At 42.1% G+C, this 15,214-nt stretch overlaps 1 protein-coding gene across 2 annotated transcripts in view; it reads right to left on the bottom strand.

Annotated features, from left to right (window-relative positions):
- Positions 1-15,214, bottom strand: part of LOC149941047 (uncharacterized) — a 46,500-nt gene that overhangs the window by 27,335 nt on the left and 3,951 nt on the right. For both annotated transcript variants that reach the window (XM_090179932.1, XM_090179931.1), the window contains exon 6: positions 14,118-14,244. In XM_090179932.1, coding sequence (XP_090036058.1) covers positions 14,118-14,244 — 127 coding nt within the window. The remainder of the gene's footprint in view (positions 1-14,117; positions 14,245-15,214) is intronic.

The raw sequence follows: 15,214 nt of genomic DNA, 5'->3' as shown, positions 1-15,214 counted from the left end.
GGCCTTTATAATAACGTAGGCACCGCTCGGCCTTTTTGAGGTCGATTACTCGAACTCGACCTCAAATAAGTAATTGGAGAATACTTGTCTATTACCGGGAGCCAATAAATTTTATATTCGGGTACCCGATTACTCGAATAAGCTGCTCTCTAAACTCGTCGAGTATTTGTTTTTTCCATCCTCGTTGCTTCAAAGTTCAAAGAGAGGTTCTTTCAACTTTTTGGGGGGCAATAAACGGTACCAACAACGTTGTGAAATCTGGTTTATTTAAATCAAGGATTCTATATTTTAATGTTTAAATTAAAGAATATTTTTCAGCATTGAAAGTTACTTTATACTCCTTTTAAATTTAATTTCATAATTACTTGAATAAAACCAGCTCCTAGTCAAGTACTCGATAACCCGCAATGTTAAGTTAAAAGGAACCACCTATGGACTGCATTGTAAAGGATGATAAAATTAGCGAATAAGTAGATTAGTCCATTATGAAAAGGGATAATAAAGCTAAACCCTAAACAAATTTGAAGAAATTTAAAAATTTACTAATAGCTCGTACCGATAGGTCTTCGAGCAAACAAAAAGACGCGAAACTCGGATCAACCAGATCATCGAATGAAAAATTAAATTAAATTAAATAAAATAACCCGGCTCGTTAAAAATATTACTCAAGGTTTTTTTTAGTTACTTGACCCGAATAAGAAAAAGTTTCCCCTTAATCAAGTACTCGATCACTCGACTCGATTTCAATATTACTCGACTCGAATACTCGATGAAAAAAATTTAAAACTCAATAACCGACTCGATTGGCTAAAACCACTAATCGCACAGATCTATCAAAGGCGGATTGCGCCGACTGAGTTGGGAATATAATACTATAGAGCCACAATTTTAATCTTCTGTGACTGGGGTCCGGAGGAACACTTGTACCGACACTTGGTGGCGTCGCCTATCTTTCAAAGAAAATATATATTTTTAACATCGCCTGCTTTTACTTTGTTCACGCTAATGGTAGATACCGCCACTAATCTAAATTATTTTCAACGCTAGCTAGCGGTAGATGACGCCACCGACTAATGATAACTGTTTCGGTTCGTACGTGATTTAAAGAAAGTGCTCCCAGCCATAAAATAAAAAAATTAGCTCTAAAAGTATTATATTCCAAACTCAATTGCGCCCTAGATTCGAATAGTTCAGTTCGGTTCAGTCTAGCTCTATTATTAACCTTATCAGGGTTGTCTCCTTTTTATTAATTCCCCCGATGGACGTCACTTAATCTCTTCCAACGGACGCGTAACTAGTCCGTAAAATCCCCGAATTTTAGTCGATAGTTGTTATCTTTGGTATTTCCCTGCCAATCCGATATCTAAGGCTCTCTTCTCGAAATCAAAGAGAAAAAAATCTTTTTATTTTCTGATCTTTTCTGTCCACAAAAACTCCGTTCCCTGTCTATCGGGAAATTTATACCAAGCCCTTTGCCAAGGCCGGGTCCGTGGACCCGAGTAGGTTCAGTCACCGTAGAAGACGTAAAACAAACTGCACCCACTCGGCACCTATCACGAGGTACTTTATGACTCTAGATTCTACGTAATTACGTCGGTAACGCGGGTAGCGAAGCCGAGGAAGGTTGGAAACGTCCGATATCGGAGGTTGGGTACGAATGGCCGGTCGTATAGCCTTCCTTTTTATTTGCTTTATCGCTGGAGCTTGGCTGGGCCCATCTTTGGACCCTAAGGAAAAGGACAGAGATATCAAAATGTTTGCTTTTCCTCCAGGATTTAGGGGATAGGTCTTCATCTCGTCCACGACCTCCCCCAAAAAGCGGAGGTCATCCCTTAACGACCAAGGACCTTTCGCCCTTATTCGCATATATGGTCCTTCTCTATCGCCAAATCCTAGTCTCATTTTTCGCCCATTCATTTTCTTTGCTTGTAATTACCCTTTATGAGTACATGGGTTAGTTTCAATTTTGGAAAAAATTTGTAATCCTTCCCCGCTCCAAGGATGGAGACGCGAGCAGTACCATAAGTCTATAATTACGTTCCGGAAGTGTATAAGTTAGTTGAAATATGGACATTATATTACCGGGTCGGTTAAACGAATAGGCGAAACTATAAAGTCCAGGGGGGGCTGAAGAGATGGTAGTCACATGACTTTGTAGAGAACTGCAGCGCCATCTATCCTAAGAAATACGAATTATTATTCATTTTCTTTTGGTAATGTCGGTTTAAATTTTGATCGATTCATCTAAATAATCTAATTATTAATATTATTATTTAAAACATCTTGTGGAAGTTAATTAGCTGCCTGCAGTATCTGGAAGGCCAACAATGAAGACGAGTTATCGAATCGAAGTTGGCTGTGATATGGTAGTCACGTGATTTTGTTTTCCCATTTTAACAAGTTGGTTAAAACCAAATTTACTTTATAGTTTCGCCTATTAACTCTCCCATGCTAATACTTTTCTACTCATTTGTTCAAAACTCTGGCAGCGCTGTAAATTTGTTTTCGTGCTGAACAGGGGAGTCGATGGTTAAATAGAACTGCTAGCAGTCATTTTGGGGGATCAACCAACCTTTCAATTCATTTTTCCTATGTAGAGAGTACCCCTGTAGCAAATTAGAGTCGGGCCGACGTCGGAAAAAGGTACTAAACACTGAAGTCGGCTGACCTTTGGATTTAGGGTCGAAATGTCCTAGGGGTAAAAGGGTCGGCCGACCGTCGGCCGCCTACAAAATGTCGACTCTTTACCGCCTTTTAATAGACCTAAGAACCGACTCCGAAACGACGTCATCCCGACTTAGAATGTACTGTATAATTACGTCGAAACGACTTACTTTTTGATATTTTAAGTGACTGAAAATGACCAAATAAAACCGTAAATATAGCTAAATAATTAGCTATATACATGTATGTAGTTGGTCAAGTCCCATGAAAGGGAGTGAAACAAAGAGTTTATTTCCGTCAATCGGAAAGCTCTTGAATCTAGAGTACATAGTTCTAGAATTTCATGGGGCTTAGTAAAAGTAACGAATAAATCTTCATTAATAATATCTTAGCCTAACATATTTAGCTATACGAATGTAACCTACTTGAGCTAAGAGATTTTTAATAAGGAAACATTCTCAGATTGAATATATAATCTTTTTCGAAAAAATATAATACAGAAAGGAAGTTATTTTAAAAATATTTCAATTTGTTTTATTAAATCGCCAAAGTTTCACAGTTTTGAGCGATTAATTGGCAAAGCGCGACCTTAAATTTACTCTTTGTGCCACAGGGGTAATAATTAAATGTAAGGTCTATTTTAAGTCGGATAATGGTCGGCATACCAAGGATTCTTTATAAAGAATCCTTGGGCATACCGACCATAAATAGTACCAAAAGAGGACTTAAGGTTTTAGTGTCGAAAAACGTTCGGACGTTTTTAGGTCGGCATTTGGTCGTCGACTATAAAGCGACTTTTCGACCGTACCCCGACCCTAAAACGACTTCATGTGCTACAGGGGTAGTTACCAGGTAGTTACGTAAAGCTAACTCATTCTTATTTTTCAAATTTCAAACACGCTCTCGAAAACGTGACGTAACGTCGACTCCTAGTCTATCGTCAATTCTGGATTCCTGGTAATAGAATGTCCGTGGTTGAAATAATTTAGCTAGGTTTTCAGTTGAATCACCCGTTTCAATAATGTAGAGGTATTTTAAAAAACCACAAGTACAGCCAACTTCAATAGTTTTGACGCACGCTATTCTTTTATTGCAATTAGCCAAGAAGGTACTTTGGCGCGAGATTAATTTGCAGAACGCTCAGCCTCTTTCAGTGCTAAAATTTTTTAAACCAATAGATGGCGGTAATGTAATTGAAACTGGCAAATTGGCGTTAAACTCCCAAACATAAAAAAGTGCATATAAAAAAATTTATACGTGCCAGTCCCGCACGCGCTCACCATGACGACTAGGCAAATAACGCTTATTTTACTTACAAGCAGAGTACCCGAGGTGTTTATTGCCGATTTTGTTCAAAGTCGGCCATAATGTAGACCTATATGAGATATGAAATTTCTCAAAAGGAGACGTTGCACTACCCATTCGATTTGCCATGAAAACCGAAAATGTTTTTGACCACTTAAAACAAAAAAATCTCCATTTAAAAAAGCACGGGATTTTCTCGGTTTCACAGGGTCCTAGCTACGAATTTTTTTTTTAAAATTGAAAATCACGAAATGGGTAATTTGGACCACATTTAGGTAAATGTCATCAAGTTAGAGTAAATTGGAACATTTTTGGGGTAAAATTGGAACAATTTTTGGGTAAAAAAAAAGGAAATTGTTTTTTTGGTTTTTATAGTTTCTTGCACGTATATTTTACGTTTCGTGAGCGTTCTAATAATTTTAATTTTTGTATTTTCTATTGCTCATTCTGTTGCTTTGGTAATTTAATAACGTTTTGGGTCTAAAGTTGGGTCTTTGTTCTATTGATATTGTAAATTTGTTTAAAACAATAACATTTGTAATATTTATAATTATAATAAAAAATAATCTGCTGGTTGGGAAAGCACCGGGATTAAATGTTTTGGAGGCCGCTTCTGATGACGTAATATCATTGAGTGCCGTGTTCAGTTGGTAATACACCCTAGGGCAAATTCTTCCGAGGAGAGGTATATTTTGGCCACGTTAAGAGGAACCACCTGATATTTTTAATGTTTATGCTTAGTTTCTCTTTTTGGTGTAATAGTCGCGAGCCAGATTTCCCGCACGGTACTGACGACTCCCAAATAGGACGAAACCCGTCTACCGTTGGAATGTCTGGCTATTTTATTTAATTTAATTTAGTTTTTCACTCGAAGATCTATTTGGTCCGAGTTTCGCGATTTTGTCCGCTCGAAGACCTATCGGTGCGAGCTATTTGTAAGTTTTTAAATTTCTTCAAACTTATTTAGGGTTTAGCTTTATTATCCCTTTTCATAATGGACTAATCTACTTATTCCCGGTATCTTATACAAGCCATCACGCCAAACGAAATACCCTTTATCTTAACCAAGCCATCACGCCAAACGAAATACCCTTTATCTTAACCAAGCCATCACGCCAAACGAAATACCCTGTATCTTAACCAAGCCATCACTCCAAACGAAATACCCTGTATCTTAACCAAGCCATCACTCCAAACAAAATACCCTGTATCTTAACCAAGCCATCACGCCAAACGAAATACCCTGTATCTTAACCAAGCCATCACGCCAAACGAAATACCCTTTATCTTAACCAAGCCATCACGCCAAACGAAATACCCTGTATCTTAACCAAGCCATCACTCCAAACGAAATACCCTGTATCTTAACCAAGCCATCACGCCAAACGAAATACCCGGTATCTTAACCAAGCCATCACGCGAAACGAAATATCCGGTATCGTAACCAAGCCATCACGACAAACGAAATACCCGGTATCTTAACCAAGCCATCACGCCAAACGAAATACCCGGTATCTTAACCAAGCCATCACGCGAAACGAAATACCCTGTATCTTAACCAAGCCATCACGGGAAACGAAATACCCGGTATCTTAACCAAGCCATCACGCGAAACGAAATACCCTGTATCTTAACCAAGCCATCACGCGAAACGAAATACCCTGTATCTTAACCAAGCCATCACTCCAAACGAAATACCCTGTATCTTAACCAAGCCATCACGCGAAACGAAATGCCCTGTATCTTAACCAAGCCATCACGCGAAACGAAATACCCTGTATCTTAACCAAGCCATCACGCGAAACGAAATACCCGGTATCTTAACCAAGCCATCACGCGAAACGAAATACCCGGTATCTTAACCAAGCCATCACGCGAAACGAAATACCCGGTATCTTAACCAAGCCATCACGCGAAACGAAATACCCGGTATCTTAACCAAGCCATCACGCGAAACGAAATACCCGGTATCTTAACCAAGCCATCACGCGAAACGAAATACCCGGTATCTTAACCAAGCCATCACGCGAAACGAAATACCCGGTATCTTAAACAAGCCATCACGCGAAACGAAATACCCTGTATCTTAACCAAGCCATCACGCGAAACTAAATACCCTGTATCTTAACCAAGCCATCACGCGAAACGAAATACCCTGTATCTTAACCAAGCCATCACGCGAAACGAAATACCCTGTATCTTAACCAAGCCATCACGCGAAACGAAATACCCGGTATCTTAACCAAGCCATCACGTGAAACGAAATACCGTGTATCTTAACCAAGCCATAACGCCAAACGAAATACCCTGTATCTTAACCAAGCCATCACGCGAAACGAAATACCCGGTATCTTAACCAAGCCATCACTCCAAACAAAATACCCTGTATCTTAACCAAGCCATCACGCCAAACGAAATACCCTGTATCTTAACCAAGCCATCACGCGAAACGAAATACCCGGTATCTTAACCAAGCCATCACGCGAAACGAAATACCCTGTATCTTAACCAAGCCATCACGCCAAACGAAATACCCTGTATCTTAACCAAGCCATCACGCCAAACGAAATACCCTGTATCTTAACCAAGCCATCACGCCAAACGAAATACCCGGTATCTTAACCAAGCCATCATGACAAACGAAATACCCTTTATCTTAACCAAACCATCACGTGAAACGAAATACCCGGTATCTTAACCAAGCCATCACGCCAAACGAAATACCCTGTATCTTAACCAAGCCATCACGCCAAACGAAATACCCTGTATCTTAACCAAGCCATCACGCCAAACGAAATACCCTGTATCTTAACCAAGCCATCACGCCAAACGAAATACCCTGTATTTTAATCAAGCCATCACGCCAAACGAAATACCCTGTATCTTAACCAAGCCATCACGCCAAACGAAATACCCGGTATCTTAACCAAGCCATCACGCCAAACGAAATACCCGGTATCTTAACCAAGCCATCACGCGAAACGAAATACCCTGTATCTTAACCAAGCCATCACGGAAAACGAAATACCCGGTATCTTAACCAAGCCATCACTCCAAACAAAATACCCTGTATCTTAACCAAGCCATCACGCCAAACGAAATACCCTGTATCTTAACCAAGCCATCACGCCAAACGAAATACCCTGTATCTTAACCAAGCCATCACGCCAAACGAAATACCCTGTATTTTAACCAAGCCATCACGCCTAACGAAATACCCTGTATCTTAACCAAGCCATCACGCCAAACGAAATACCCGGTATCTTAACCAAGCCATCACGCCAAACGAAATACCCGGTATCTTAACCAAGCCATCACGCGAAACGAAATACCCTGTATCTTAACCAAGCCATCACGCCAAACGAAATACCCTGTATCTTAACCAAGCCATCACGCCAAACGAAATACCCTGTATCTTAACCAAGCCATCACTCCAAACGAAATACCCTGTATCTTAACCAAGCCATCACCCGAAACGAAATGCCCTGTATCTTAACCAAGCCATCACGCGAAACGAAATACCCTGTATCTTAACCAAGCCATCACGCGAAACGAAATACCCGGTATCTTAACCCAGCCATCACGTGAAACGAAATACCCGGTATCTTAACCAAGCCATCACGCGAAACGAAATACCCGGTATCTTAACCAAGCCATCACGCGAAACGAAATACCCGGTATCTTAACCAAGCCATCACGCGAAACGAAATACCCGGTATCTTAACCAAGCCATCACGCGAAACGAAATACCCGGTATCTTAAACAAGCCATCACGCGAAACGAAATACCCTGTATCTTAACCAAGCCATCACGCGAAACTAAATACCCTGTATCTTAACCAAGCCATCACGCGAAACGAAATACCCTGTATCTTAACCAAGCCATCACGCGAAACGAAATACCCGGTATCTTAACCAAGCCATCACTCCAAACGAAATACCCTGTATCTTAACCAAGCCATCACGCGAAACGAAATGCCCTGTATCTTAACCAAGCCATCACGCGAAACGAAATACCCTGTATCTTAACCAAGCCATCACGCGAAACGAAATACCCGGTATCTTAACCAAGCCATCACGTGAAACGAAATACCCGGTATCTTAACCAAGCCATCACGCGAAACGAAATACCCTGTATCTTAACCAAGCCATCACGCGAAACGAAATACCCGGTATCTTAACCAAGCCATCACGTGAAACGAAATACCGTGTATCTTAACCAAGCCATAACACCAAACGAAAGACCCTGTATCTTAACCAAGCCATCACGCGAAACTAAATACCCGGTATCTTAACCAAGCCATCACTCCAAACAAAATACCCTGTATCTTAACCAAGCCATCACGCCAAACGAAATACCCTGTATCTTAACCAAGCCATCACGTGAAACGAAATACCGTGTATCTTAACCAAGCCATAATGCCAAACGAAAGACCCTGTATCTTAACCAAGCCATCACGCGAAACTAAATACCCGGTATCTTAACCAAGCCATCACTCCAAACAAAATACCCTGTATCTTAACCAAGCCATCACGCCAAACGAAATACCCTGTATCTTAACCAAGCCATCACGCGAAACGAAATACCCGGTATCTTAACCAAGCCATCACGCGAAACGAAATACCCTGTATCTTAACCAAGCCATCACGCCAAACGAAATACCCTGTATCTTAACCAAGCCATCACGCCAAACGAAATACCCTGTATCTTAACCAAGCCATCACGCCAAACGAAATACCCGGTATCTTAACCAAGCCATCATGACAAACGAAATACCCTTTATCTTAACCAAACCATCACGTGAAACGAAATACCCGGTATCTTAACCAAGCCATCACGCCAAACGAAATACCCTGTATCTTAACCAAGCCATCACGCCAAACGAAATACCCTGTATCTTAACCAAGCCATCACGCCAAACGAAATACCCTGTATTTTAACCAAGCCATCACGCCAAACGAAATACCCTGTATCTTAACCAAGCCATCACGCCAAACGAAATACCCGGTATCTTAACCAAGCCATCACGCCAAACGAAATACCCTGTATCTTAACCAAGCTATCACTCCAAACGAAATACCCTGTATCTTAACCAAGCCATCACGCCAAACGAAATACCCTGTATCTTAACCAAGCCATCACGCCAAACGAAATACCCTGTATCTTAACCAAGCCATCACTCCAAACGAAATACCCTGTATCTTAACCAAGCCACCACGCCAAACGAAATACCCTGTATCTTAACCAAGCCATCACGCCAAACGAAATACCCTGTATCTTAACCAAGCCATCACGCCAAACGAAATACCCTGTATCTTAACCAAGCCATCACGCGAAACGAAATACCCGGTATCGTAACCAAGCCATCGCGTGAAACGAAATACCCGGTATCGTAACCAAGCCATCGCGTGAAACGAAATACCCGGTATCGTAACCAAGCCATCACGTGAAACGAAATACCGTGTATCTTAACCAAGCCATCACGCGAAACGAAATACCCGGTATCTTAACCAAGCCATCACGACAAACGAAATACCCGGTATCTTAACCAAGCCATCACGTGAAACGAAATACCCTGTATCGTAACCAAGCCATCACGCCAAACGAAATACCCTGTATCGTAACCAAGCCATCACGTGAAACGAAATACCCGGTATCGTAACCAAGCCATCACGCGAAACGAAATACCCTGTATCTTAACCAAGCCATAACGCCAAACGAAAGACCCTGTATCTTAACCAAGCCATCACGCGAAACTAAATACCCGGTATCTTAACCAAGCCATCACTCCAAACGAAATACCCTGTATCTTAACCAAGCCATCACGCCAAACGAAATACCCTGTATCTTAACCAAGCCATCACGCGAAACGAAATACCCGGTATCTTAACCAAGCCATCACGCGAAACGAAATACCCTGTATCTTAACCAAGCCATCACGCCAAACGAAATACCCTGTATCTTAACCAAGCCATCACGCCAAACGAAATACCCTGTATCTTAACCAAGCCATCACGCCAAACGAAATACCCGGTATCTTAACCAAGCCATCATGACAAACGAAATACCCTTTATCTTAACCAAACCATCACGTGAAACGAAATACCCGGTATCTTAACCAAGCCATCACGCCAAACGAAATACCCTGTATCTTAACCAAGCCATCACGCCAAACGAAATACCCTGTATCTTAACCAAGCCATCACGCCAAACGAAATACCCTGTATCTTAACCAAGCCATCACGCCAAACGAAATACCCTGTATCTTAACCAAGCCATCACGCCAAACGAAATACCCTGTATCTTAACCAAGCCATCACGCCAAACGAAATACCCGGTATCTTAACCAAGCCATCACGCCAAACGAAATACCCTGTATCTTAACCAAGCTATCACTCCAAACGAAATACCCTGTATCTTAACCAAGCCATCACGCCAAACGAAATACCCTGTATCTTAACCAAGCCATCACGCCAAACGAAATACCCTGTATCTTAACCAAGCCATCACGCCAAACGAAATACCCTGTATCTTAACCAAGCCATCACTCCAAACGAAATACCCTGTATCTTAACCAAGCCATCACGCCAAATGAAATACCCGGTATCTTAACCAAGCCAACACTCCAAACGAAATACCCTTTATCTTAACCAAGCCATCACGTGAAACGAAATACCCGGTATCTTGACCAAGCCATCACGCGAAACGAAATACCCTGTATCTTAAGCAAGCCATCACGCCAAACGAAATACCCTGTATCTTAACCAAGCCATCACTCCAAACGAAATACCCTGTATTTTAACCAAGCCACCACGCCAAACGAAATACCCTGTATCTTAACCAAGCCATCACGCCAAACGAAATACCCTGTATCTTAACCAAGCCATCACGCCAAACGAAATACCCTGTATCTTAACCAAGCCATCACGCGAAACGAAATACCCGGTATCGTAACCAAGCCATCGCGTGAAACGAAATACCCGGTATCGTAACCAAGCCATCGCGTGAAACGAAATACCCGGTATCGTAACCAAGCCATCACGTGAAACGAAATACCGTGTATCTTAACCAAGCCATCACGCGAAACGAAATACCCGGTATCTTAACCAAGCCATCACGACAAACGAAATACCCGGTATCTTAACCAAGCCATCACGTGAAACGAAATACCCTGTATCGTAACCAAGCCATCACGCCAAACGAAATACCCTGTATCGTAACCAAGCCATCACGTGAAACGAAATACCCGGTATCGTAACCAAGCCATCACGCGAAACGAAATACCCTGTATCTTAACCAAGCCATCACGCCAAACGAAATACCCTGTATCTTAACCAAGCCATCACGCCAAACGAAATACCCTGTATCTTAACCAAGCCATCACGCCAAACGAAATACCCTGTATCTTAACCAAGCCATCACGCCAAACGAAATACCCGGTATCTTAACCAAGCCATCACTCCAAACGAAATACCCGGTATCTTAACCAAGCCATCACGCCAAACGAAATACCCTGTATCTTAACCAAGCCATCACGCCAAACGAAATACCCTGTATCTTAACCAAGCCATCACGCCAAACGAAATACCCTGTATCTTAACCAAGCCATCACGCCAAACGAAATACCCTGTATCTTAACCAAGCCATCACGCCAAACGAAATACCCGGTATCGTAACCAAGCCATCACGCGAAACGAAATACCCGGTATCTTAACCAAGCCATCACGCGAAACGAAATGCCCTGTATCTTAACCAAGCCATCACGCGAAACGAAATACCCTGTATCTTAACCAAGCCATCACGCGAAACGAAATACCCGGTATCTTAACCAAGCCATCACGTGAAACGAAATACCCGGTATCTTAACCAAGCCATCACGCGAAACGAAATACCCGGTATCTTAACCAAGCCATCACGCGAAACGAAATACCCGGTATCTTAACCAAGCCATCACGCGAAACGAAATACCCGGTATCTTAACCAAGCCATCACGCGAAACGAAATACCCGGTATCTTAAACAAGCCATCACGCGAAACGAAATACCCTGTATCTTAACCAAGCCATCACGCGAAACTAAATACCCTGTATCTTAACCAAGCCATCACGCGAAACGAAATACCCTGTATCTTAACCAAGCCATCACTCCAAACGAAATACCCGGTATCTTAACCAAGCCATCACGTGAAACGAAATACCCGGTATCTTAACCAAGCCATCACGCGAAACGAAATACCCGGTATCTTAACCAAGCCATCACGCGAAACGAAATACCCGGTATCTTAACCAAGCCATCACGCGAAACGAAATACCCGGTATCTTAACCAAGCCATCACGCGAAACGAAATACCCGGTATCTTAAACAAGCCATCACGCGAAACGAAATACCCTGTATCTTAACCAAGCCATCACGCGAAACTAAATACCCTGTATCTTAACCAAGCCATCACGCGAAACGAAATACCCTGTATCTTAACCAAGCCATCACGCGAAACGAAATACCCGGTATCTTAACCAAGCCATCACGTGAAACGAAATACCGTGTATCTTAACCAAGCCATAACGACAAACGAAATACCCGGTATCTTAACCAAGCCATTACGTGAAACGAAATACCCTGTATCGTAACCAAGCCATCACGCCAAACGAAATACCCTGTATCGTAACCAAGCCATCACGTGAAACGAAATACCCGGTATCGTAACCAAGCCATCACGCGAAACGAAATACCCTGTATCTTAACCAAGCCATCACGCCAAACGAAATACCCTGTATCTTAACCAAGCCATCACGCCAAACGAAATACCCTGTATCTTAACCAAGCCATCACGCCAAACGAAATACCCTGTATCTTAACCAAGCCATCACGCCAAACGAAATACCCTGTATCTTAACCAAGCCATCACGCCAAACGAAATACCCGGTATCGTAACCAAGCCATCACTCCAAACGAAATACCCGGTATCTTAACCAAGCCATCACGTGAAACGAAATACCCGGTATCTTAACCAAGCCATCACGCGAAACGAAATACCCGGTATCTTAACCAAGCCATCACGCGAAACGAAATACCCGGTATCTTAACCAAGCCATCACGCGAAACGAAATACCCGGTATCTTAACCAAGCCATCACGCGAAACGAAATACCCTGTATCTTAACCAAGCCATCACGCCAAACGAAATATCCTGTATCTTAACCAAGCCATCACGCCAAACGAAATACCCTGTATCTTAACCAAGCCATCACGCCAAACGAAATACCCTGTATCTTAACCAAGCCATCACGCCAAACGAAATACCCTGTATCTTAACCAAGCCATCACGCCAAACGAAATACCCGGTATCGTAACCAAGCCATCACGCGAAACGAAATACCCGGTATCTTAACCAAGCCATCACGCGAAACGAAATGCCCTGTATCTTAACCAAGCCATCACGCGAAACGAAATACCCTGTATCTTAACCAAGCCATCACGCGAAACGAAATACCCGGTATCTTAACCAAGCCATCACGTGAAACGAAATACCCGGTATCTTAACCAAGCCATCACGCGAAACGAAATACCCTGTATCGTAACCAAGCCATCACGTGAAACGAAATACCCGGTATCGTAACCAAGCCATCACGCGAAACGAAATACCCTGTATCTTAACCAAGCCATCACGCCAAACGAAATACCCTGTATCTTAACCAAGCCATCACGCCAAACGAAATACCCTGTATCTTAACCAAGCCATCACGCCAAACGAAATACCCTGTATCTTAACCAAGCCATCACGCCAAACGAAATACCCTGTATCTTAACCAAGCCATCACGCCAAACGAAATACCCGGTATCGTAACCAAGCCATCACGCGAAACGAAATACCCGGTATCGTAACCAAGCCATCACGCGAAACGAAATACCCGGTATCTTAACCAAGCCATCACGCGAAACGAAATACCCTGTATCTTAACCAAGCCATCACGCGAAACGAAATACCCTGTATCTTAAAAGAAACAAAACCTGTGGACCATCTCTATGGCAACGTATTAGATCTAGGATGTAATTTGATAAGTACAGTTTTTTATGGCTCTTTATTACTCAGTTTTTGTGCGGGGTGGTTTCTTTGATCTTTGCGAGCAATTAGATTAAGTTAGATAATTACCAATTAGTCTAGCCGCTTGTCGGACATCGGTGAGGTGGGCGGCTGCCCGGAATCCGCTCCGGGGCGAAAAGAAAGACGGGAATTCCGGAGTTTCTCCCAAAACCGCAACAGCTACTCCCAGCGTCTCCTAGCGCGCAAAAAATGATGAAAAAATTAATTTATTTTTTATTTCCTATAACGCAATCTGCTCGAGCGCGTCGCTTCGTCACCTGGCATTCTTTAAAAAGGACGAAGATAGGGTAAAATCGGCGTCGCGTCAATCGTGAGTCGTAGTGTTTTTCTTATCCGTGGAAGATTGAATCACGCGAAAGGGGCATATTGAGCGACGCTGCGGGTATAAACATTTGCGCTTGACACATTCTTCACTTCTGGATGGAGACAACTCGACGCGCGGATGAATCTTTCCAGTAAATCTCTGCGACCTTTTCACTACGAATCTTTCTCGGTAACGACACTTTCTCAAAAACGAATTTCTCTTACAAATAAATTGAATTCATCCCCTTGAGAAATATACGTACTGTATATGGATACGGTAACATGCGATATAGGTTTTGTTTTAAATCGGTTTTTATAGAAAATATCGGAAGAGGTATGGCCTATTTCTGGATTATTTTATAGACATAGTCTTATCATTTTACTCACCATTACGTTTAAATATGCTATACGCTTAAAATAAGTACTGCCATCTATCGGCTTTTAAAGTAACTATAAGCAGAAGTGTATAATATATATTTTACGGGATAAGTTTCCATCTAGGCCATTAAAATGAATTTTCTCTTCCCGAACAGTTTTAAAAAAATCAAATGAAACTTGCGTAGATACATGTGTACAGCGAATAATATTAGCAGGATAGATAAGCGAATACTTCTCTCTGTAGAGAAATATTATTTACTTCTGTTAATAGGATGGTACTTTTCATATTAAGGGATGCCTATGCTAACGTCATAGGTCACCGAGGTCATGCCGAGGTATACACGCGCTCCTGATGCTAACACCCGTTGCGACTTGTTTTTAACGTACCTAGCGCCGGTTATCCCAACTTCCCAATCATTGTTACACCTGGTGTCGGAAATGCGAAATAGGGTAATCCACTATAA

Source organism: Leiobunum rupestre, chromosome 6, assembly GCF_980474605.1.
Source record: "Leiobunum rupestre chromosome 6, qqLeiRupe1.1.hap1, whole genome shotgun sequence".
Classification (NCBI taxonomy): Eukaryota; Metazoa; Arthropoda; class Arachnida; order Opiliones; family Sclerosomatidae; genus Leiobunum; species Leiobunum rupestre.
Note: the sequence above shows the minus strand (reverse complement) of the source record. Positions and strands in the feature narration are given on the sequence as shown.